We start from the raw sequence: 26,567 nt of genomic DNA on the forward strand, positions 1-26,567 counted from the left end.
CCCACTTTTTGCTGAATTGCTGATGTTCTTTGACCGAGTGTGCCCTGGGCTCCTGCTAAACAGGTACCAAGGGCATATGTTCCTTCCCTAAAATTGCATTGAAGCCTAAACCCAATTGGCATCTCTAGCCACATGTCAGCCCCTGGTAAATGGTGCCATAGGTACCCAGGGCACTGTGACCAGAGAAGGCTTTTAAGTGCTGCAGCACTTATTGTGCCACCCTTAGAGGTCCTGTACCCTGATACTCACACATTGCCTTTGCAGGCTGCATGTCTTGATGCGAAACGTGAAGTCGACATGGCACACTTCTCTGTGTACCATGCCCACAAACCACTGCCCTGGGATAGATCAGTCACCCCTCTAGCAGGGAGCACTATGCCAGTGGTGAGGGTACAGGTGCATGAACCCTGTACCCCTACAGTGCCCAAGTCCATTCTTGGCCATTGTAAGTGCAGTGCTGGCATTAAGAGTATATGGTGCTGGGAGTTTGTCATTACGAACTCCACAACACCATAATGGCTACACTGAGAACTGGGAAGTTTGGTATCAAACTTCTCAGCACATTAAACCCACACCGATGCCAGTGTGGGATTTAATGTAAAATGCACCACAGAGGGCATCTTGGAGATGACCCCTGAAACTCGACCAACTTCTAGTGACCTGACTAAGTGGCAGCTTAGGCTGCCACCAACAGACATGTTTCTGGACCCCTGGGTCGAGAGCCTGCTGCTCTCGGGTGCCTGAAACAATGCACATCCTAGGTAGAGGTGGCAAGCCTCCCCACCCAGGATGGGCAGGGTTCACGAAGGGGAAGCTTCAAAGGCATGCCGCCTTTGTGAGCCTCCCCAGACCATTTGCTGCTTTCAGCAACTGGTCCCCACTGGTTCTACCCCCCCCCACTTTGGGTGGGAGAACCGGCGGGAAAAACAAGTCAGGAAAAGGTGTGCGCCCTCCTCTGCCATCTCCACCCCTAAGGTGGGGGAGGCGAGGTGAAGCACAACCTGGAATCCCCGCCATCTTGAGGATGGGGGGGACCCAGCCAACCAGGGAGAGGCTCCTGCCCCCCTCCCACTGGAGAGTGGCAGAATAGGGTGTATACTCACCCCAGGGAAGGGACCCATTGGTCCCTGCCCTTTACCTACCTGTAACGCCCCTAAATTTACTATTTAAGGGCACCCTGAACCTTCCTTCCTCAGATCCAGCAACCACAAGAAAAAGAAGAGAAGGACGAGAAGCCGTGCAGAGCTAACAAGAGGACGACGCCCACGGACTTGGTCCCAGCCCTACCGGCATGTCTCCCCTCGAACCTGCTCCTGCAAAACCCCGGCGTGTCCAGCGGACAGCAAACTCAAAAACACCGGAGGACCTGCCTGCCTTCACTTTCGAAGCTGTTTCTCCCGTGAACACCGGACGTGTTTGATCTGCAGCTTCTGGTGCCAGCCAGGAACCGCAAATCCCGCACATTCTGCACCCACCGAATCCGGCCCGAGTTCGAGTGGACAAATACCACTAGGAGGTCCCACCGGCGATCCTGACCCGAGATCCGGCGACCCCTGACCTGCCTCAAGCATCCTGACGACGCCTGCAGCCTCAATCCAGAGAACGCCCCCTACCACGACCAGAGCGGGTAAGAAAATCCAACGTCCCAAGGCACCCGACACCCCACGGCCTTGTGTGCCCAACCCAGCGGTGCCTAACCAACCCTCTACATCCCAACTTACCCCTCGAAGTGGTGGTCACTCCTGTAAGATCCTCGTCCCCGAACCTGCAGTGTTTCTTTGTCCCGGAGAATCTCCATTGAAATCAACAGGGTACTGACCTCAAAACAGCACCCTGCACCCGGCCGCTCTAGTTCCGCTGAGGGTGCCCCTTTGGTGCTAACTTGGTCCCCAACTTGCCCTGAGCTTAACCCTAGGAGCTTTGCTCCCACAACCCTGTGGCCTGCTTGCCAGCAGTCACCAGCCGGAGGCCCCCTATCCTCCATACGATAACATTGGGCCTCAACACTTGCCGCCCTAGTGCCACTGGGGGTATAACAGTGCATCACTGACCCTGGGAGACCCCTGAGTCTTTCCCCAGAACCCTAACTCAAAAGACCGATTACCTACCTGGAAACCGATAACCTCTTTTTCCTCTTTTTCCTCATAACATTGTCACTTTTTCTCCCAAAAAGTTTCTAAGTGTCGACTTTTGAAAACTGAGAATATTCCTTACAAATCACGATTAACCAAAACGCATTCTTTCAACTGTTTTCAGGAAATGTCCCAGTGATGAATCTAGGTATCCAGCACTGAGTAAGAAAAAGTATCATTAACATAACTTACCTGTTAAGTGAATTTCCTCCCATAGGATATAATTTGGTGATTCTATGTGAAAAAGTTTCGAAGTGTCAACTTTTGAAATGCAATAATATTCTTTAAAAATCGTACTTCTAACTAAAACGCATCTACTCACCTGTTTAAAGGAAATGTCCCAGGGCTGAATCTAGGATCCAGTCCTGTGTTAGTAAAAGTAATTTGAAAAGTAACTAACTGCATTTTACTTAAAAGCCCATTCATTTGAATGTACCATACCTGAAATGTGTTGCAAACTGCTTACTTAAACTGTAACCAAAATCAGTACAAGTTGTACTGCAATTTTGAACTGTGTTCATAAAAGTAATTTACTACTGCAAAGTATTTATATGCTTACCTGTACCAGGCTTGCTTGGTTCTAAAAATAAACAGTATATTTTTTTATACAAAAACAATTGGCCTAGAGTTCAGTTCTTGAGTGTGTGAATTAATTTGCTGACTGAGTGTGTACATCAAATGCTTATCACTGTCCTCTGATACTGCCTTACTGCTCGACCAAGCTACCACTTTAGAGAGTAAGGTTCTATCTAACTTTATCCTCTGCCAAACCTCTGGAGACCCTTGGACTCTCTACACACTGTACCTCACTTTGGTGCAGTATATATAGAGGCAGTTTCTTACAAATGCTCACTACGAAAGCCAGATTGATGTTGGTCCAGGAGATGGAAATTCTTGATATGAGCACAGAGTTGCGATTAGACCCATTTTTCTAGGAGTTTGGCGAGGGTTAGAGATAGGGTGGAAGTTGTTGAGGTCAGCGCTGTCTGCGGTAGTTTTTTTAAATATGGGTGTTACTTGAGCTGCTTTTAGCCACTCTGGGATTGTGCCATGTGACAGAGACGCGTTGACAATCTTTGTCCAGATGGGAGACGACATCCTTGATTTCTTTGAAGATGGAAGGTGGTAACGGGTCGCTGAAGTGATTAGAAGGGTTGATACTCTGAAGAACCTTTCTAATGTCTCTTTCACTGAAGGGGTAAAGGTGTCCCAGAAGGCTTTATTCTTGATGCCCAGGCTCATCGGTTCGATCTTGTCCGTTGGGGCCGGGCGGGGAGTAGACCCATTGGATAGCAATAGAGCCTGCTTGGTATCCAGTTTAATATTGATTAGTCTTGATTTCTCAGTAAAGAAAGCAGCCAGATCATCACATGAGAGGGGGCTGACTTCAGAGTCAGGGCGGTTTGGTGCTTCCACTGATTGTTGTTTAACCAGTTCAAAAGGTTTCTTAGGGCGGTTTGCGGCTTGATTAAGTTGGGATCTGAAATAGTCCGCCTTAGCTCTCTTGATTTGCTTGTTTAGGAGCTCCGAACCGATCTAAGGATTTTTAGCTGGTCCGCTGATGGTTTGGATCTCCAGGACTGTTCGATAGCCCTAAGGTTGCGACGGTCCGAGTTTAAGTTGCAGATGAACCATGGTTTGGATGTTTTTGTTGAGGCATTTTATGAGAGTGTAAAGGATCCCCGTTTAGATTAGGATTCACTTACTGGAAGGATGAGTTCTAGGTCTTAACTCCTTGTCTTCAAGACTTTCCGATCGATTATTTATTTTGCTTTTATAAGTGTTACTGCATTATTCTATGTTTGCAAGGTACACGTTTCCCCTCTGGTGGCGCAGACTGAAATGTTGGCCACCATCCCGCCAGCTCATCACCACCTCCTTTGCTATCCATTCCACCACATTGTTTTCACTTGGAATGTGACCTCCATTGTTGTCATGGCGCTCCAGGGATGCACCATACAGCACTGATTAACGAGAAGAGGGCACATTAAGCTGAGAGGAGGAATAGAATGGTATTTTAGTAGGTGCTTGGACTACATAATGGAAAGAGTAGGTGAAGATTAAGTGTGGCTGCAGTGTGTGGAACTGGAATTAAAGTAGTATAGTAAATTAATGTAGGGTGATTTTAACATCCAGATGTCGGTTTTGCCTGAGCATTGTCATAACATTGTTTGCTTATGTCTGATCATATTGTTGCTGTAGCGCACTCTAAAGGCTCTAATTGCACTACAATGGGTGAGACAATGACTTTTTTAGTCTTATCCATTGCCTTTTACAGCACCATACATTTAACATTTAGCCATTTGTCTTCACTGTGGTTGATCAAAGAACCAAGATTGCGTTGATAGAACCGATTCCTCCTTTAGTTTTGTCATCAGCACTTGCAGTTAATATAACATTAATAAATGTACATGCTGCAGCAGGTGATGAAATTACTGGCAACAGACTGTAGTCTTTAACATCATGTCGGGGTTAAGAGTGCAGTGTAAAATGCAGATTTTCTCCTGTTAAGAAATTAAAAATTGATAAATCTGGGAAGGATGTAACCTATCAAGTTCTAGGAGTGTGTCTGTATTCCCATATGTCTTTCAGATGATGGGAATTGTACCATTTTCTGCTTGACCTTTCTGAGCATCCTAAAATGACTCCTGAAAAGCCACATGCAATCTGTCCGATCAAACAGGTTTGTTAATTTTGGAGTTGGTTGTCAGATGATCATAGTATTTAGAAAATGTTAACCCAATAAAGTCACTCCTGAAACCCAGGATCGCGTATTGCCTGAGGTAAGGTTTGTACCCCGTCTAAAAAAAATTTGATAACGCCCCGCAAGGTTGCATTAACAGAGCAAGAAAAGACAAATTGCTATCTTTTGTGTGCTGTTAAAGAAACAGACCTCAGAAGATAAAGATAAAGGACTTGCTAACAGATCACTGTGGAGACCCATGGATTAGATTTCTTTCACAGGTCTCCCATTTTAAGTAATAACGGCTCATACAGTCTACCCTATTTCTCTACCCTGTTCTGACCTACAGTAATCTTAGTTTTGCATTCCATAATGAAATCCAGTCCGCAGGGGAATTATAGAGCAGGAAAATCACCAGTAATGTTGAATTGTGTATTCTTGTGAATACGTTGTGGTCAAGATCAGCAGTCTGCTTTGTTTGCAGTATGTGGTTGGAACTCATTTAGAAATTCACAATAAAGGGGTGTTTCTGTTTGTGCTGTGGACCAATTCAAATTGATTCTGGTAGATAAAAGGTAATTGATTTGTCCAGAAACTCTTATTGCTTGAATGAATAATCATGTGTAAACCTATTCCTCTCATTCTGCCGCAGATATTCCAGAAGTGCTGCCTGGTCCAGAGAATATTGGATGCCTGGGAAACCAATGACCGAATACAGTAAGCTACTCGTACCTTTGTTGTGATTTTTTTCCTATGGCTTTTGGTCATCTTAACAGTTTGCTTTCTAGTTATGCGGAATGAAGTTAGGTTTCATTTTTTCTAATGGAGTAATCAACAGTGTGGAGGTGGTTATTGGAGAGGAGATGCAAGTTGGTATTTGATATTAGAGGAACAGAGTGACAAATAGATTTAACTCTAATCGCATCTGAAATAACTTGTAGTGCTGTAGGTTGTTCACAATAACCCATAAATTAGAAAGAACTTTTGCTGGAAGATGTAAGTCATGTAAATTGTGTTTGTAGTTGGGTTTGATATCTACTGTTACTGATAGCTTTTCTTTGTTTCGTACAAGGTGTGCAGTTTGTACTGATAAGCTATGCTTAGGTGTTGTCCACAGTACTGTTCCCGGAAGATGGGAGTTTGGGTGTTTTGATTTGGAACTGCATTTAACCTTTTATCACACTCTTTCTTACAGGGCAGAAGGGGGGATGAGACGAGGGAACATGGGTCATCTCACACGGATCGCCAACGCTGTGGTGCAGAACATGGAAAAGGGCCCCATGCAGACACAGATCTGTGAATTTATGAAAGGTACTCTACAGAGAGCTCCCTGATAACCCTTCCGGTCTCCCCATGTTACCCAAGGGCAACACTCTGCTTGGGATTGTCACTAAGTGTTTACTCCTGGTTGCTCTTCTCTAGTCTAGTGTTGTCTCGGAGGGGATATCTATTTTTCATGTGGGAGCATCTTTGATCATTAGGGTTTCTGTTAAGGGATAATAGCAATTTACTTCTCTCTGTCTATTGGGGATTTAATCTGGTCCGTATTGGTAGTCTGCTATCTGGGCACATCTGCAGTGAACTCTGTATATTAGATTGTCTACTTAAGCTTGGGGAGAGAATGGGTGAGTGTTTTCAGGCTATTTTGCAAACCGGTATTTTTTTCTGCCACTTGAGGGGTTCTGTTATATCAGAATTGGGGATCTATTGTAATATGCTCAGGTTGAAATCTTTCTGAAAATCATTTACCTCTGCAAAATGGTGGGCTTCTTTTTGGCTTGCCGGGGCTTCTTTGTAATTGTATCTAAACAATCAACTTTTGAGTAGATTACCTTATTCATGCTGCACGTTTTTCATGCCTGTCCTCCACTGATACTTTGTATCTTACTGACTCATTTGCTCAGGCTTTTGTATCTGCCTTCCACAGAGACATCTCCTCTAGGAATGTGTGCCCTGCCTTTCACAGGCATTCCTACCTCCACTTCATAAGGATTTCCTGTTTCTTCGTTTTTGTCTTTCTGGTACCTTCCTGACAGCCCTCTGAAAAGTTAGCCCATCTGCTTACCATTCAGTGTTACAAACTGTGCCCAAAGCTAATCTTTTCTGCACTTCAATGGCACTAGAATACATTTGACCAGCATACCTTTTATTCCACAGCTGTAATATACTGTAGTAGACTCACAGTGGATGCACAGCCAAGTGGCTCACAGCTGATGCATAGTGACATGGCTCATAGCCGTTGTGCTGCATTTGGTATCAGAGTTGTTGCTCACAGCAGATGCGCAGGTGGATAAGAGGGCCCACCATGAGTGCAAAAACCATGACATATTGAGTGTGCAGAAACATGTTTTACAAAGACAGCAAAGTATGCCATCTGATTGCTTAACTCTTAAATAACTAAGAACATCTATACTTACCAGCTTCAATGTAACTTAGCAATGCACGTTTACAGCCATTCGGAGGAGCACAGTGAAAGAATAAACAGAACAGCATTTATGTCTGAGTTCATACTCAAATAGCTTAAAACCAGGAAATCGGTGAAAGAGGAAAATAATGTATAAAAAAAGCAATATTTGTGTCAGTAGCCTCATTCACTTTTTAAAATAGAAGATTGGTTTCCTGAGATTCCTTCCCCTCCCTCCCCAGCTAATTGCTTGGATTATATTCTTTCTTGTGAATCTGTCAGATGTGGCAGTATGCCACTGTACACCCGATTCGTGCAGGCTTTCCATATGGAAGGTGCTGCTTCTTTAATGTATTTGCTCGTGTTTAGATATTATTGATTGCTTGATAACAATTTGGTGTTGTCGCCTCTCACTGAACTGTTGGCCAAGGTGTCTTGAGTGTTACTGCACTTTATGTATGATTGTGGAATGGTGGAGGCAATGCTATGAATAGCAAGGCAAAAGTCCAACGAGCATAATCTTTAACAATAAACACCTTTCCGTTGATGCTGGGAGCATTTTGCCTCTCCCTTACACCCACAGAAATGTCCAGATATTTTAGCTGGCAAGACCTTTAAGGCAGTATACCTTTTCTAACCTCTTTAATTTGTTGTATGCAGCCTGGCCAGCTGGCTTACTTTAGTTTGTCTAGCGTGCATCAGTCTACGATATTGTCTTTAGTCTCAGGGCCAGTTTATCCTGAGGAACTATAGACATTATTCCTGTTAAAACTCTTGGGAGGAGATGTAGTGTAAGAGGACTGTAAGACAACGAGTGATTGACTGAAGTTTTAATTGCCAGAATCTAGAATGCCGTACCGCCTTTCATGGCAAGTCACCATTCTCCTGATGGTGATGTTCTGCAGCCTGCATGGTTGTATTTAGTTGATAAAATACTTTATTGGCTAGACCAGGGGTTTGCAACTTTTTCTGTAATGAGAGCTGCGCTGATCAGTGAAAATCATTGTGAGCTCCTGCACCCCCAACTTCATTTACTTTAAATCTAATATCAATGGAGCCCGATACTATGGTTTGAACAAAATACTGTGACTAGGGGTACTGTGATAGGTCTGCCATGTGTGTTAGTGAGTGCATGGTCTATGGGGATGTATGAACATGTGTGTGAATGAATGGGATATATGTGTATGGGTGACTAAGAGCCTGTGTCAGTCCTTGTGGCACAGGACCTACCTTTCGCTATATGTGGCACCGTTACATGTACAACATAAACCTACAACCATTTTTACGTCGCGGCTGGGCAGTGCATGCACTGCTCTGCAAGATTGCTGTATTAGAGTATGGACTTGAAGCTCTGCCACTCTCCGCCCAAATCTTTCATTGGATTGTGTCACTGTCCTTTTGTAAATGCTGGCTTCTGATTCGTTAATAGACTTGTTATTCCCTCCTTAGTACCACCTTGTCTTCATTTGTAACCTCCCATGAGGACTGACCCTTTTGCTGCTGCTGTTACATGGTATGTCTTATTTAGTTAGTAAATAACAGAGGGACTGAGGGTTTTTTCAGGTCCTGCATTCGTGTCCAAACTACAGAAATTCAAAGAGTATGCAGTTCCTAATTTTAGAAATAAGGGGAAGAAACCAGATAGAGTGGTCTACAATTACGGGAGGAACAGGGGTTCCTCCTGTTGGAATTTAGGTCCCTCATACACCTCGCTGGGTGTCATGCTTCATAAAGGGCGTGCTCTTTGTCAGGTCGGCGCTGCAATATCTGACGGGCTCCCCATGAGGGGCTCTTTGGCGGAGATCTTTTATTCCAAATTGCCGTACGGTGCCGTGGGAATGAGGGGCCTAAGTAGTGTGGATGAGGTGAGTGAAGGTAAGTGACTCGAAGAAAAGTTAAAACAGGAAATGGAAGTATCACTGAAGAAATTTTAATCAATAGGCCTTCCAGCCTGATTAAAAAAGAAAGCAGGCGCACTCCAGAGGTAATGTCTCGGGTTTGGCGCTATGTTATGTGGTCAACATGTTTCTAGCCTAGTAGTTAGTTGATCTAGCAGCTATTCGTCAGGACCTAGTAAAATCAGTTCTATCTACACAAGGGTGGTTGTCTGGTGATGTTGCCCTGATAAACCAAACTAACAATACTCGAAATGTAGTACCTGTTAATGTGTGACCAGCTCTAATCGGTTCTGTAATCTACAACATCAATCCCTTGCAGGGAGGACACATGGAAATTCTCTGTGTCAGTTACTGAATTTGCAACGCGTCCGCGGACCTACCCAATGCTGCCGGGAACCGGGTGTGTGAGTTTGCTAAATTCCAACAGGAGGAACCCCCGTTCCTCCAGTAATTGTAGGCCCCTCTAGCCAGTTTCTACCCCTTATTTCTAAAATTAGGAACTGCGTACTCTTTGTATTTCTGTTATTTAGTTTGTAAGCACTATTTTCTTTAATGAGTTTCTCCTACTGCAGGCATGACATGCTTTCCCGCAAAATTCAGCACACCATGCACGCTTTCATAGCTATTGGCATTGTAAATGACAATGCCTTTTATTAATGTGTTAATTATCAAAACAGATATATAAAAGGCATTGTCATTTACAATGCCAATAGCTTAAGCTCTCGCAAATGCGAGACCTTTTGCATTACAAATGTTTGTTTTTAAATGGGAACAATTAAAAACATTTTCTGCACTTGATGGACCAATTTTCTGCACTTTAAATTTCTCCCATTTTATGGCTGTATTTTTCAGTTATACATATGTCCGCGTGTCTACCAGCCACTGGGAGCAAGATGCCTACTGTGTGTATTATCAACAATGGGAGAAAATTCAACTGAAGAATCAACTTTGTTTATATGCATTACATAAAACTCATTTTAATTTTCTCACATGTCAAAATGTCTTTACAAACAGCAGGCATATTACTCCCAGCGACCTGTAAACATGGTGCCATAATTATAACGGGAAAATAGTCATTTGTTTAAATGTGAGGAATTCAAAGTGAAGGAACATGCTTCATAAAACATAAGGACTTAATTGGCTTAATTTAAAGTAGAGAAGTACATTAAGACAATGTTTCATAGAAACATTTTTACTCACTTTAAATTCCTCCCATCTAAGAAAATCACTGTCTTTTTTTGTTATAAATATGGCATTGTCTACCAGTCACTGGGAGAAGGATGCCTGCTTTTTGTAAAGGGAGAAAATTAAAATGAAGAGTTAACTTAATCATTAAGATAACTGTTCATTTAAACTTTCTCATATTTAAAAGCATTCAGTAATATCATTTTGTTCTCATGCTCCAATATTGAGTTGAGAACGACTTTTATGTAAGAAGAGTTAAATACCTGAGTGGTTCAGTTCTGAACCTCTGTGACCCACATGGGTCATAAATCTGAGTGGATCACTTCTCATCATCAGGCTCTGCTATCTGCAGCCTGATAATGAAAAATAAACACAGCCTTTCTTTAACTTTAAAAGGAAAACACAACACTTATTTATTGATGTTCTTAGTCTAAAATGAACTCAAGGCTAGGAGCTACTCCTAAGGTTTCTGTGAGCTACTAGTAGCTCGCGATCAACTGGTTGAAGGCACCTGCGCTAGACTGAGTGCTGCAATGTTATGAAGACATTTAAATTCTAATGGATACTTCTAACCTCAGATTCCTGGCGTTGTGAATATGCTTTAGGAGTCAGACTAGATCCAGAAAACTCAAAAGCAGTAATCCATGGCACGATAAGTGTGTTGTGCATCTATGTGCCAATGAACTTCCACTCAGGAAGTGAAAAATTGAGCCTTATATAGGCACCACTCATACGTGCTGACTTCAGTCCCGTTCTTTCTGCGCCTTCAAAAGCGCATCCCTGTTTTCTGTGAGGAGATTTTTCTAATATTTATCTTGAAATCTAGCCTGTGTCGCTTATTGGTCTGTCGGATCTTACCATTGATCCTAGATGAGCTAGCGGCAACTTGACCCCATACAATTTAGGACGGCTGTGCAATTTAGGACGGGTGGGATGCAGCAATTTTTTTTATTCTGCCTGGCCTGAACACAACTGATTGCTTTGGTCTGGCAATTGCCATAAGTGTGGTGCTTTGGTGCCAAGCTTGCAAGAGGTCCATAGGCTTCTCTGGGCGATGTAAGCATCCTAAATGGATGTGCCATTTTTTTTAGCTCTCTTCTTTTTGGTGAGAAGGTGGATTTCACCCTAGAACAATTTAAGGAGAGTTGCGCCACAGCATCCGGGGTAATGCCAGGGGATCAGCATAGTGCCAATGTCTGATCCTGCTGTGGGCACAGCAAACTTCCCAGCCCTTCTGAAGTAGTCTGCAGCTCCTGGAGGCAATACTCTGGACATTAGGTACAACGCTCAGCTCATTCCCTTCTTCCTCCAACATCTGTTTTAGTGTGTCTTTTCTGGCACCCAGCTGCCATGTAGTAGGCATGATCCATAATTTCCTCTAGAGAGACATTAGGTTCGACAGATGGTTCCTTCAAATAATCCAACAGGGATATGTTCTCCTTTTTATTTCTTATCGCTGCATCTTCCACCCCAATCAGAGTAGCTGATGGAGGACCACATGTTCTTTTTGCAGCCGAAAGTGCAGGGTCCTTTAGCCTCAGAAGCAAGAACTAGGTGTTATTCCTGCTACTTTCTTATGCTGAAAAAAGAGGGGGGTGGGGCTCTGTCCCCCATCATATTATAAATCTCTGCTCTCTCAACACCTTCCTGCTACAGGACAAAATCAATATGCTCATGCTAGCCTAGGTTCTGTCTGCCCTAGATCCTGGGGACTGGATGGATGGTAGGGTTGGACCTTCAGGTCACGTATTTCCATCTTCCTGTCTTGCAGACCCACAGTTGCTGTTTGTCATAGTGCAGAGCAGGACATGCGTTTTAATATTCCTGTCCTGTAGGCCCCACAGACACTGTTTTACAGTGGGCCACAAGCGTTTCCAGTTTGTGGTGCTCCCTTTTGGCCTCTGCAGTGCCTCTCATATTGATGAAAGTGATGGTGGTGGTAGCAGCACATTTTCAGAGGTTGGGAGTTCCAGTCTTTCCCTTACCTTGATGACCATACACCACCTCCAGACGAAGGCGAACCTACTAGCAAAGTTGGGGTTCACTATCAACATGCCGAAGTAACGCCTACGTAGACGCTCCTGTTCATCAGAGCCATCCTGGATGCAGTGCGATTTTGTGCCTTTCCCCAGACTGGACAGTCCAGAACATTCAGGCTAGTATCCTGATGTTTCAGCCTCAGTCCTAGACCTCTTTGAGGATGACTCTGAGGCTCCTGGGACTGTTGATCTCCTTCATCCTGCTTGTTCGAAAATGCCATATGGCACATGCATCCAAGTGGCACAGCACCACAGAACTTATTGGGTTTTATCAAGGTTTCGAAGGAGAGTGCAAATGATCTTCGGAGATGGCTGCTTGACTGTGATTGCGCCAACAGCAGAGCTCTCCTTACCCCACCCAGAGCAGACCGTGGTGACAGATGCATCACTGCTAGGTTTGGGAGACCGTTTGGGAAAGGTGGAGATAAGACTGCTTTGGTCTCTAGCCGAAAACTTGCTCCACATCAGTCTGTTGGAGGTGCTGGCGATCCACTTGGGGCTGAAGGCCTTCCTTCTACCATAAAAGGGAGACTGAGACACATTGTCACAGACAACACCACTGCATGTGTTACTGCACCAAACAGGACAGGGTAGAGTCCTGGGTCCTGTGCCAGGAAGCTCTACACCTCTAGAAGTGGCTGAATCGCTAGGGCAATGGTGAGAACCCTGGCTTGATATTTTTGCCACCTCCAAGAACTCACTCTTTCTCTTTGTGACTTCTAGTTGCTGATTTCTCACCTTTTAAATATTTCCCAGGCATTAAACTGAATCCAGAAACTTTTCAGCAGTACCTCTGCGCGCTGTAGGTGGCGCTATGCACAGGTGCCATTCACTTTCGGAAATGACGTGCAGAGCCTATATAGGTGCCACTCCTGCACACTGACTAAAGTTCCTTTTTTCCCACGTTACCAGACGCTGATCTGGAGTTCCCTCTGGTCTTTCAGACACGTCAATATTTTCAAAAAAATGTCTTCGGTGTGCAAATGTCACCCCTAAAACTACAGGTTTTAAGCCCTGCATGGATTGTTGCAAACAAATGTCTGTGATGGATTCCCATCGGGTGTTCCTGTGGTGCCTGGAGTCGACGGCGAAGAACCTGTAGGCCATCAGGGTACACGCAGAAAAACTTTACATCACCAAGTATAAGAAGACTCCACGTCAGGATTGTTTCAAGTAATGCTCCGTTCCAAAGTTTGATCTCTGTCTCATTCCTGGAGTTGATAGAGCCGCTCCGGAGGTTGCGCTCCTTATTCGTGACCACCTCTCGATCTCTTCGGCCTATTTTAGACCCCCTAATGTAAGTTTAAAAAAACACCAGAAGAGGAAGCAGGATTCCTCTCCCTAACGCCACTCGCATTCGATCTGGCTCTGTATATGGTATCACCACTAGGTGGTAATACCATGCACAGAGTCCAGGGGTTCCCCAAAAGTGTACAGGGCTCAATTTATAACCCAAAGTGCTCTATTGGTGATAGATTGGGCGAGCCGCCTTAGGCCTCACACAAAGGAATGTAAGAAATGTATTGCGCAACATTGATAAAAAATGGACACACGACTCAAAAAGATCCACCCTAATTTTAGGAAAAAGTACTTAGTAATGTATTTTAAGACCGAGATCTTCGCAACAAGGTAAATACGTTTTTTGATAAAAATACTTTTCACTGGTAAAAATCGACACTTAAAATATTTTTAGCACAGTTCAATGTTATCCTATGAAGACAACAATATCGCGGTTAAACAGGTAAGTATCACACTTACAACTCTAGTCTTCGGGCCAGAGGTCAGCAAGTGTCATAGCACCCAATTCTGTTCAATTGAGATTCTTCTTTTGGCAAACAGGCTGCAGGCTTTGCACCGGTGGTTGCAGGAGGGGGACCAATGACAGCAGAGGTAAGTAGAGATGTAGGGGGTCATAGGGGCACAGTCTGTTCCACTCATCAAGGCCCAGGGGCCTTGAGTGCATGGGGTGCTGTTGGAGTCTTCTTACCGGAGCCGGTCATGGTCAGGGGGAGCCTCTGGATTCACATTGCAGTCGCCACTGTGGTGATCGGGAGAGGTCAGCTAACACTGGACTCGAGGTCAAGATCACTGGGGAGACTTATTTGCACAGATGAGCCACTTGGGCCGTGGGCGTCCAGTGCAGAATGAGCAGGAGACTTGGATCCGGGGTCCTTGGAGTTAGTTTCTTCTGGACATGTCTGCTGTCCAATGGAGATTGTTTTTTTTCCAAAGGCAGCAGTCCTCCAAGGCTTTTCAGAGGTCGCTGGCTGCAAGACAGGTCGCAGGTTTGCAGAAGATGGAGGCAGACCGGTAGAGCTGGGGCCAAGGCAGTTTGCTTCTGTCTTCTCTGCAAGGATGTCTTCTTTCTTCTTAGGTCGTTGCAGATCTAGTTTCTATGTTGGGGGAGCCCTATAAATACTAAATATAGGGGGCGTTTGAGGGGAGTAGTAGGTGCTATTAAGCCACCCTCCTTTGGGAGGGGACATACATAGACCTAGCCCTGATTGGAGGTGTCCCCTCATATTCAAAACTTAGGGGACTGAAAAGTGTACTTAACTTCGCCTTCTCCACCTGCTGGATGGAGTTAGAACAGGTGAGCACACCTCCTAACCATTCTAAGTTTTCCCCCGGTTTTCCCTCCCAAAGTGGGGGTGTAAACGTGGGCTGCCAACTGCTGCTAGCAGCCGAGGTTGAGGGTTGCATTACAAAGGCAGCAGGCCTTTGAAGCTTTCATTTCGAGCACTGGTCCATCCTGGGGGAGGAGGTGTGCCACCTCTGCCCAGGATGTTGATCATTTCTGGTCCCAGAGAGCAGAGGCTCTCCACCCAGGTGTTCAGAAACATGTGTGTGTGTGGCAGGCTGCTTAAAGTCAGTCAAGCTCACACCAGGGTCGGTAGGTTTTCTGGAGGCACATCTGAGGTGCCCTCTGAGTACATGTTAATACATTTCACGCTGGCATCAGTGTGAATTCTTTACAAGGAGCTGTTTGGTACCAAACACTCCTCTGTTTAGTGAAACTATCATGGTGCTGTTGAACTAGAGTTGTCAAGTTCCCAGCCCACGTACTCTCAATGGTTTCCAAGCCAAACCACTGTGAAGACTGCAAAATTACTATGAGAACAAGAATATTAAATTGAAGAAAGAAACGGAGATTCACTTATTGTGTTACATGTTCTAATTGACGCATTAATTTTTGTAAACTTTATTTCTGCGTGTGCTTGGGTACCTTTGTTGTCTGTGATAAAGTGCACCCTGCCTTAGGGCTGGTAAGGCCTGCTAGAGGGGTGACCTACCTATATCTTGGGCAGTGCTAGTTGGTATGGCACACACAGTGTGCCATGTCAACTTTGTAGTTTTGTCTGCACCAGTCCGTGCATGCTGCAGTGGCAGTCTGCCTGTCCTAGTTGAGGGGTTCGTAGGGGACCCTCTTCAGCCCCAATGCCCTAGGTACTCATGTATGTACCTTTTGCTAGGAACTGACAGGGGGCCTGAAGGGCCAATTGTGGATCAGTTTTAGGGAAAGAATACTAGTACTTGGAATGTGTACAGCAGGGACCCAGTACTTGGCAGTCAAAGTTGCATTACAAAAGCCAGGCACAAAGGGGGTGGGGTGGTACTGCAACACAACCCCATTTTCTCACACCACCCTTCTCAATCTTGCTCCTGAATTTTGCTGATTTCGCTGCCAATCACGCAGCTTGTTCCGGCACAACCCAAGTTTCCGGAGCCTTCAGCAATACTGCTTCAGATCGAAGAGTTTCATGCAGATATGCACTGGATCTTAAGTTTCCTGCCTACTCCCTCTGGTATACCTTTAGGCCCCTATGAGCGGAGAGGCCTTCCATCTGGGATACCGCTGGCAGGTTTGCACTCCGCTCCACTTGTGCCCTCCGAGCCTATTTTGCCTGAGGCTCTTGTCCCGACTCTGCTTCCGACCCCCAGCCCCACGGGCACGTGGCCTCCGATGCCAGCTTTGCCACCTGAGGAAGTGGGTCCATTTGTTCTCTCCAGTGCCGAGTTGATGCCTGTCCGACCTCTTCCAATATCTCACCCCAGTTGCAGCTCCCCCCACTTGAATCACCACTAGGTCAGCAACACTCTGCATTCCCTTTTTGAGACTGATTTGGTTAATGACTGTGACCTTTGAAATGTTTGGTCTCTATACCTCCCTAGAGAGAGGTCTTTTTTTTTTTATCCCCCTGGACCAGCCACAGAGGAATCTGTTTCCTTTGCCATGGTGATGCATATGGCAGCAGAAGTACTTGACCTCCAGGTCCCCACCTTCAAGGTTAAAATCAGTGTCTTGACAGAAGTCCTCCAATCGGGGCAAACTGCCTTTTCTTAAATTTAACGAGGCACTGACTGATACCTTATTGGGGGCTTCAGCTAAACCTTGCTTTTTCTCCCACTGGACCTGCCACAGAGGAATCCGTTTCCTATGCCATGCTGATGCTTAAGGCAGCCGAAGTGCTTGACCTTTTGCAGCTTTGGCCGAGGTCACCTTACTGTCAACTTGTTGAGCTCCCACATGGCAAACCCATTAGTTTCAGGGTAGAGGCCATAGTGCCCACTGCCCCATAGCCAAGGTCAGCGAGCCGTAAGACTCCCGCAGCCTCACCTGCCAAATCTCTTTAGTGTGCCCTTACAGGGGCACAGCCCCTGGGAGGCCAAATCCACTGATTCTTACTGGTCTTGCAAGCCATCACGTTTAACAAGTGGGGTCCTGCAGATTGTTTGCAGGCACTACGCGTTACGCTTTCTGTCTTTGCTGCTGCACCTTACACCATCTCCCCAGCGACTGTCTGAGGACTATTTCTCCATTTTGCCACAGGAACTTCAAGTCCTTTTGGCCAAATGGGCTGTCGAGAGGGTGCCAGAGTAGGATATGTTTTTTTAGGTCTCGCCTGACCCAGCGCATGCGCTGGTCTGGCGAGACTTTTTGAGAGGGCTCCAAAAAGTGCTACCAGGCCAGCCTAGAGCTACAGTGCATGTGCGCGCGCGCCGCGCTTGACCGTGATTACTTTCACTTTCGCTTTGATGTTTGATGCACGGCGGCTTGGCATAGCCAATAGGTCTCGCTTTTGGGTCCTTATAAGTATTTAGTTATGCAACTGTTGCATGGCTAAACACTTATAAGGTCCCAAAGGCAAGACCTATTGGCTAGGCCAATGCTTGTTTTATTCCTGCTACTTTCTTAATCCCAAGAAGTGTAGAGGTCTTCAGCATATTCTAGACTTTCGCTCTCTGTGACCTTCCTCCTTGGAGATGGGTTGCGGCGTGGGACTTGCAGAATACCTATTTCGATAAACCTGCCCTGCCGGCCCATTTGCGCTTCCCGTGGTTCATGGAGGAGCATTTATTTTAGTTCCCTGTGCTCCCCTTTAGTCTCACTAGTGCCCCTCAGGGATTCACAAAAGTGATGCCGGGGTGGCAGCACACCTTCCGACGTCAGGCATGCCAATCTTCCCTTCACCAAAACTGCTTGTTGTTGAAAGCGGGCTCGCCGCAGGCAGTAGTCAACCACCACCAAACTACGGTGAATCTCCTGTCATCTTTAAGGTTCACTATCCATGCTCCGAAGTCTCAGATGCTCCCCTTCATTTATGCTAGTCTGGATACGGTTCAGTTTTATGCCTTTACCCTGTGAAATGAGTCCAGGACATTCAGGCTATGATCACAATCTTTCAACCTCGACCCTGAATTTCAGTGGGGTAGACTGATGCCGCTGGGACTTGATGACTTTCAAAATCCTGTCGAGCACGCTAAGCATTTGCTAGCTATTCTGTGGCATCTGAAGCCCAAGTGGGCCCAACATCAAGTAGACCTCTCTGACTCGGAGGACACTGCAAAAGATCTGCAATGCTAGACCACGATTGGGTTAGCGTCAGACCCCTGACGCTTTCCCACCCAGAGCTGACAGTGGTGACTGGTACGTCGCATCTGGGTTGGGGCATCCATCTGGGAGAGGTGGAGATAGAGGCCTCCGGTCTCCGACAGAGTTTGGGTCTCAAATCAACCTCCTGGAGCTGAGGGCCATCCATTTGGTGCTGAAAGCCTTCCTTCTGTCCATTGAGAGGAGGCTGGTACAGGTGCTCACAGATAACACCACCCCCTGTGGTACTGCAACAGATGGCAGGTTGGGGTCATGGAGCCCGTGGCCGGAGGCCTTGCGCCTCTGAAAATGGTTGAACCACCACGCAATGTTCCTGCTGGTTATCCACCAGTTAGGCTCTTTGTATGCCAAGACGGACGAGCTCAGCTGTCAATGCTAAGCGGATCACGAGTGGCAGTTACACCTAGAGATGAGTCAAGGTCTTTTCCACGAATGGGGAGAACCTTAGCTCTATCTTTTTGCCACCGCCAAGAACACGACATGTTAGCACTTGTACGCGTTGGCGTTTCCAAGGCGTGTCTCGCTCAGAAACGTGTACTGCCTTGAGTGTAACTTGGGACTCCTGTATGCCATTTTCACTGATAACACTTCTGTCCTGAGTTCTCAAGAAGATCAGGACAGACCAAGCCCAAATCATTAAAGTGGCTCTGGGTTGGGCAGAGATAGTATGGAATCCAAAACTCCTGAGATTGAGCACATGTCCACCCCTACTGCTGCCCCGCTGGGAGGCCCTTCTGTTGCAACAGGGTAGGGTTCTGCACCCTGACCTTCGCAATCTCCACCTTCATGCTTGTAGATTGAGCGGCGACAGCTGAACACCTTCAACCTTCCTCCAGAGGTGGTTGGCGTATCTTGGCAGCTAGGCATTCTTTGATGAAAATTGTATACGCCTGTCCCCGAGACAAATTTGTGGTTTGGTGAGGTACATGCCAGATTGAGCCCCCTCCAAGCCAAGCTATCTGGCGTTGTCTTGTTTGTTTTGTCTCTTGCCTGAAGGCTTTACTTTGGGCACAGTTAAGGGTCACCTTTCAGCCCTCTGATGGTTGCAAGATGGCCCTCGTAGTTTAAGTCACTGGTTGTGATACTATTTTTTAAAGGGCTGAAACATGATTCCCCCTTCTTCTTTTGTCATGCCCCAGTGGGAGCTTAATCTGGTCCTAACTTATCTAATGTGCACTCCGAGCAGCTTTGCAGCTTTCCTGTATGGGTCTTTACTATTAAGACTGTTTTCCTCATCGCCATCACCCTGGCATATGAGTGAGCTTCAGGCTCTTTGCTTCTCCCCACCTTAGACTTCTTTCTTCCCAATCTGGTTCTGCAAACTCTATCCTTCTTACCAAAAGTTCTGACGCCGTTCCATGTCGATCAAACCATCACCCTCCTGGCGTTCTGTGCTCCGCCTCACTCCTCTAAGGAGGAGGAGAGACTTCATTGCTTGGACACCAAAAAGAGTGCTTGCCTGCAGGCACCGACTGTACGGTCCGGGTTACTGATCTGCTGACCACCGGGTCCACCAACGCAGCAGCAGCCGAGGAGGTGGTCACGGAGTGTCCAGGGGGCCAGCTCTTTTTACCCATCCAGATGCTGATCCACACCAGACAATACCTGTGGTAACAGAGCCTGTTGCAAGCACCAAGGCTGGTTTGTGTTCAGTCTGAACACCACCACTGCCAAAACCGACCTTTGCGTCGGGGAACTCCAACAGAGGCTGGCACCACACCAGTAGTTGTCTTGCTGTGTCTTCTCCCTGTTCTGCAGGTGCACCGTGAACTGTGAGAACCTCAAATTCACTGACCCGCCGGACAAAGCAGCTATGCACCCCAGCTAGTCAGTTGAAACCAATGGTGTCTCTGTTGTCCTGAGACCCTCAAGAGCTGAGCCTCCCTTTGGGTTCTGCCGGACCAGTCCCCCTTTGCAGTCTTTCTTTGCAGGTACTGTTCCCCATTGACTTCAAGGTGTATTGTTCGAGGCTACCACTGCTGAAAGCACCTCTGCACCCAGACGTCCCTGGGCAGGTAAACCTGAGCTCTTGGTGCTTTCTTTCACCTTGGCCCCTATTTACCTTAAGTCCAGAAGAACAGTCCTGTAGGTGATTTTCAGTGACTCTGTGCAGTGTATGTTTCTCCCATAGGATGACACTACTGCGTTAGAAGCTCATGCATCAGCTGTATTTTCTACGTTTCTGAAAATCGCTGACACAAAAAGTACCTGCTCCTGAAGATCTTGGTGTCTCAAATAATATAAAATCAGTTATTTTTATAAATTGGTGTTTGATTTCATTATTGAGTGTGTGCTTCATTTATTGACTGTGTGTGTGCAACAAAAGCCTGCTTGACCACACCACCACAGAACACCATAGGATTGTTAAAATAAGCCCCTGTACACTAGTAAAGGATACCTTGACTCTCTGCACAGTGCACCTCATTTCTGTTCACTATATAAAGAGCCAGCTTTCTGCAGGCACCACTAGCCGTGGATAAACAATCCTAGTCCTGGGTGCCAGCTGTAGTCCAAAAACTCCTTACAGTGGAGTCAGGTGGCTTCCCCCTCTAGTGGGGCATAGTTTCTCCCAGGCCCAGGAAGTTCTTAACCTTTTCATTGTACAGGGGCTTTTAAGTGGAGGTGGAAAGTTCCAGAAGGTAATCACCTCTGCCTAATCCTAGGGTGACACATTATTACTAGACCCATGCCCCAACATCCCTCCACAGCATTGACACTTTTCAACATGGCAATTTGAAGTAATTTGCTGAAAGATTTTCTCTGGCAACTTCAGCCCTGATCTTGTCCCTCCAAAGCTTCAAGGGGGGCCCCTTCTGTGATTGGCTCAGAGGTCTTACTACCCTCTTTTGTTTCTGTGGAAGTGAGGTGCATTGTGAGTGCTAATTAGCACCTTCAGATTCTGTGTTCACCCCTTCCCTTCTCAGCGAGCGCTGTCAAGATGGCTCTATTGTGTGAAGATGCCTTTGATTCTCATGCTGGCCAGAAAACTTCTTGCCTTTTATCCTAATCTGTGTGATTCCCTGAAACAGAATACCTGTCTACAAGCATGAAACAGAATTCCTGTCTACAAGCATTAGCTCAATCTGATGACAATCCACCCTTAAAGGCCTCCTGGCTTTAACATATCCATTTCACAATTAGTAAGTCAGGCCTAATCCCTTTGTTGCAACTTTCCTTAATAGACAATTCAGGCCAATTACCTTAATCAGTGGCTTGTCACCATAACTAACTCGGCCCTGCTGTTTTAAGCATAAACTTTCCCACAAGGCAAAACGTGTAATACCAGAGCTCTTTTTCATTGGAAGCTCAAAACCTCTGCCTAATCAAAATCTGTACTCCAAGGAATCAATGTTTTGGTAGATCCAAAGCACATCTGTCAGTAGTGCTTCTTAAAGCTCTTTATCTGTTGATCACGTGACCTCTGGCAACAGATGTGCTGTCAAGCCTGCTCTAAAAATGGATGGAAAAGGTGGGATGGGGGCAAAGCTGGAGCATGATGAGGAAGGTGGAAGGAATTTTGAAATACAAAAAGCAGAGAAAGTGAAAGGGGGCTCATAGGTAACCTCAGGAGCAGCCTGTCAGAACCTCTTTTGGGGAATGCCATGGGGCAAGCAGGGTTAATGGGCCCGACCGTGGGGTTTGAGACCTTTTACTCCTGATGTCCCGGGGTCTGACCTACTAATGGTTCTGAGCAACTGGTTCAAGCAACCCTTCAGCATTTGACTTTAAGTGGAAGCATGGGTCAAGCAGTCCAAGGTTTCTCAGGGGTGTGAGGAAGGTAGATGCAGGAGGTGAACAAAGGCTCACAACTCATTAATACAGACTCACAACTCAACATTCGTTCAATAGCAGCAATTCTTGTCAAGTTAAATATTAGTTTTGTATGATAAGAGGAGTTTTTATACATGAACACATAGTGAAATACAGCACACACAAATAATAGACCCAGATCTCTTGCGGTCAATACTCGCGTTAGATAGGCAGGACCCGGAGTCCCATTTCCCCCTCTATTGGTTATTCCCCATTCATGATAGGTGACATTCAGGTTAGGCCTCACTAGCCGTCTTAGTCTTAGGTGTCCCAGTTGGACTCTTCCAAAGTCAAGTGCTCCAGCACCATGAAGCAGAACAAGTTCGTCTGAGCCCATCAGCCCTGTGATTAGTCTTACCTTCTCTTGCCGTGGTTACTCTAATGGAGTCCCCGTTAGCGTTTCACACTTGGACTTCGCACAGGTATGCAGCAGCTGCCGACAGTGGGTGACACTCTGTTGTGCTGCAGCTGGGTGTCTGTGGCGCACCCTCCGTTGTCACAGTAAATTCTTCTGATTCCTCTTGCGGGTAAGGGGCGAACGTACTGGTTCTTCATTTGGAGCACGGGCATTCGTGGGTCACCACGGCAGCCCTCGCTTTTTGCACCAGCGAAACCAGGTCACAATACTTCACAGCGGACCCCATCCCCTCATGTTTACGGGGTCGCAGACTTTACCTCACACGCGGGCTACAACCCAATCTCCACAACAGAAATTAACTCTTCATGGGGGGGGCCCCCTCTGGCATACAGACTCGCTGGCTTTACTCCGCACACATGCTACGGCCTGATGGGCATGGAAGTAATGCCCTCTTCACAGTAGCACCATCTGCATACAGGGTCACCAACTTAACCCGCACATGAGCTTCGGCTCAAACGATGCAGCCACGTCTACATTTACGGCAGTCTCCTCTGGTTCGAGGCATGTGGGCTGCTGAATTCATATCTGTGCATAGATCGCCGCCTAGTGTTGGGTCCGGATGTTTGCACGTTGTTGTCCTGGAAGAGTCTTCGAAGTATCCTTGGATAGGTGACTCCTCCCCTGGACTACAGTGCGCATGGGCATCCTCTCCATCCTCAGATTGTTTTTTTCCGCCATTGGGTTCGGATGTGCTTATCTTGACTCAAGTTAGGAAAAAAAAATTCCAGGCCAAAAGGCCTCTAGTTCGCGTCGGTACTGTTCCCGATCGGTATCGATAGTATCTTTGTTAGTTTACTAACTTCCAGAACCAACTTTTTCGCATCTTACCCGACCATCGACCCGACATCGACGATGGAATCGAGGACACCATTCAAGCGGTGCCCTGTATGCAATGCGAAATATCCACACATCGACGTCCATCCGGTGTGCAACAAATGCCTTTCACCGGATCACGACGAATCTACATGTATGGCCTGTGCCCGATTTCGATCCAAGAAGACTCTCCGGAATCGACGAGCGGCGAGACTCGAGGCGCAGCAAGCGGCACCGGCCCCGGCCGACATCTTCAGCGCCGAGACCGAAGATGTCGAAGAAGTGGAGAACCTACCCTCCAGTCCCGCTTCCGAACATGACTCCGGATCGGAAGACGTCAATGAGGCCTTAAAGGCCGAAGTGAGTAGCTCCGATGACGAGCAAGGCCTACCCGTTCAGACTGAGGAAATCCCAGTGCAACAGTCTATGGCTCCGGTCGAGGGATCGCCTTCGGGCCTTACCCAAGACCTATCCCGCAGTTTTTCGGGCCCGGCCTCGGACATTCAGCGGCAGCCATTAATGCCCAAACAGGCTGGTTTCCCTTCTTCGAAACCGAAACCAAAAGCTGTATTGGTTCAACTGAAACCGAAACCGAAAGTGGCGCTGGTCGGATCGAGGCCCTCCACACCTCCGACGCCAGCAAAACCCGTCGGCACCGAGCGCAACAAACGAGACTTCGGTGCCGAGCTTGAAGCGGCCGACGTCTGAGTCGACATACGGAAAAAGACCTTCGGTGCCACCAAACCTACTCGGCTCCCGGCACCGACGCAATCAGCTCCGACCCCAAAGGTCAAACTACCTGCCGCGTCTCCCACCGCTTCGACGGCACCACCAAAGCCACACTCGACGACGTCGACTGCCATTCCCGCCCCTCGACTCCACGACTCACCGGCGCCGAAAAAGTCCACGCCCGCCTCCACAGAACCGGTCGGCGCAAAGGAATCCAGGGCGCTCCAGGTGCCACCCGTTGCTGCGCAACGCACCAAAAACAAAACTGTCCTCCAGGACACGTCGGGCTCCGAGCCAATAAAAGCTCCAACAGCCTCTTCGGCACCAGCCAACATTACTTTTGGCCTGCCACCATCCACGGCCCCGAAACTGTTCCAAATCAGGACACGGGTCACCCACACCACGATCACGCCTGCCGAACGCTCTGCGGAGACGTCTCCATCGCATATCATCGACGCCGACACCGGCAGGATGATTATCCACAAAAGGAGAATAACTTCTGAGCCAGCTTTGGACTCCTTCCGGATCCCACTTAAGAGAAAGCTGCCAGTGGCTTCGGAACCAGTTCTTTACGAACCTTTCCATTCACCCTACCAGGATCCACAATCCTTCTCTCCCACACACTCCGACACGGATGCGTTGGAGGACTACATGGGTGACCAAGTCCCCTACCCCGGAGGGATGGACCCTGATGGCCAACAGGACCCTGATCAAGCTTGGGATGACCCTGTAGACCCAGGTGCACCTATGGATGCACAGGACCCGCAACTCTATGGAGCAAAAACATCTCCCACAGAGGACACTGCCGCGTTCAACGCTCTAATTGAACGTGCTGCGGCCAATCATGGGGTGCAACTTCACTCTGACACCATCGAGGACGACTTTCTCATGGATACTTTCGCATCCTCAGAAAGGAATATAAAGACTCTGCCCATGTTAAAGGGGGTCCTCAAACCAGCAAAGGACATCTTCAAGGAACCCACCAGGGCAAGAGTGATAAACCCCAGGATCGACAAGAAATACAGATCAGCGCCTGGGGACCCTACTTACATTAGAGGCCAATTACCTCTGGATTCCATTGTCGTTGCGAATGCTTGCAAGAGGGCACACTCGCAAACAGGTGATGCTCCTCCCCCGGACAAAGAGTCCAAGGTGCTAGAGACCTCTGGCAAAAGGGTTGCCGCCCAGGCTGCTAACATATGGCGCATTGCCAATACTCAAGCGCTCCTCGCTCGCTACGATCGAGCGCACTACGACACATTAGAGCAACTACTCCAACATCTCCCTGACCAATACAAAGAAGGTGCAGAGATCCTCATCAGGGAGGGACAACTGCTCACAAATGCATCCATTAAGTGTGCACTGGATGCCGCGGATACAGCTGCCAGAGCCATAAACACTAGCGTCATGTTGCGACGACACGCCTGGTTGCGAATCTCCGGATTCAAACCAGAGGTACAAAATAACATCCTCAACCAACCTGTCAACCCCGACTACTTATTCGGGCCGGAGGTTGACACCACCCTAGAGAAAATAAAAAAGGACACGGACACTGCAAAGTCCATGGGGGCCCTACAGACGCAGTCCTTTCGGAGCGGCTCCTTTCGTCGCCCCGGAAATAGAGGAGCAGGTAGAGGACAGGGGTCACAGCAAACATACAACAAGGGCAACACACAAAACACCTACGATAAAAACACCCGGGGTGGATATCGTGGCTCCAGCACAAAGGGCAGAGGACGCGGCTACGGCAACACCAGGTCCTCTCCCAAGAACAAGCAGTGACGCCCTCTCCCTTCCTCCCGACCACATAACACCTGTCGGGGGAAGGCTACAAAGGTTCCTGTCCACGTGGAACTCCATCACCACGGACAGGTGGGTCAAAGATATTGTCAAATACGGTTACTGTCTAGAACTAACCTCCACTCCACCCACAATACCTCCAAAAAACCGTCCTATGTCCTCAGAGCACTTAACGCTCTTACAGCAGGAGGTGCAAAGTATGCTTCTAAAAGGCGCAATAGAGGTCGTACCCGTCCACGAGCAAGGTACGGGGGTGTACTCCCTGTACTTTTTAATACCGAAAAAGGACGGGTCACTCAGACCTATATTAGACCTGAGACCCCTGAACCAGTACATTCTTTCCGAGCATTTTCACATGCTCACTCTACAACAAGTCCTCCCGCTGCTCAAGCAGGGAGACTTTCTGGCCACACTGGACCTCAAGGATGCGTATTTCCACATACCCATTCACCCCTCACACAAGAAATACCTCAGGTTCACTGTTCAAGGGCAGCACTACCAATTCAAAGTCCTTCCCTTCGGCGTGACAACAGCACCCAGGGTGTTCACGAAGTGCCTAGCTACTGTGGCGGCACATCTACGGAGGCAGCACATACACGTCTACCCTTACCTGGACGACTGGCTCGTTCAAGCGAAGTCAGCCCAGCAATGTGCCAGCCACATGTCCCGCACCATCCACCTCCTTCACAGTCTGGGGTTCTCACTAAATTACCCAAAATCCCATCTCCAGCCCGCACACGTACAACAGTACCTCGGTGAGACT

General features: G+C 47.3%; 1 protein-coding gene across 5 annotated transcripts in view; it reads left to right on the forward strand.

Annotated features, from left to right (window-relative positions):
- PPP6R2 (protein phosphatase 6 regulatory subunit 2) overlaps nt 1-26,567 on the forward strand; it is a 913,508-nt gene that overhangs the window by 445,074 nt on the left and 441,867 nt on the right. For all 5 annotated transcript variants that reach the window (XM_085653731.1, XM_085653733.1, XM_085653735.1 and 2 more), the window contains exons 12-13: nt 5,468-5,532; nt 6,011-6,126. In XM_085653731.1, the coding sequence (XP_085509857.1) occupies nt 5,468-5,532; nt 6,011-6,126 (181 nt within the window). The remainder of the gene's footprint in view (nt 1-5,467; nt 5,533-6,010; nt 6,127-26,567) is intronic.

The sequence above is a fragment of the Triturus cristatus genome, chromosome 4_1, assembly GCF_964204655.1.
Source record: "Triturus cristatus chromosome 4_1, aTriCri1.1, whole genome shotgun sequence".
Classification (NCBI taxonomy): domain Eukaryota; kingdom Metazoa; phylum Chordata; class Amphibia; order Caudata; family Salamandridae; genus Triturus; species Triturus cristatus.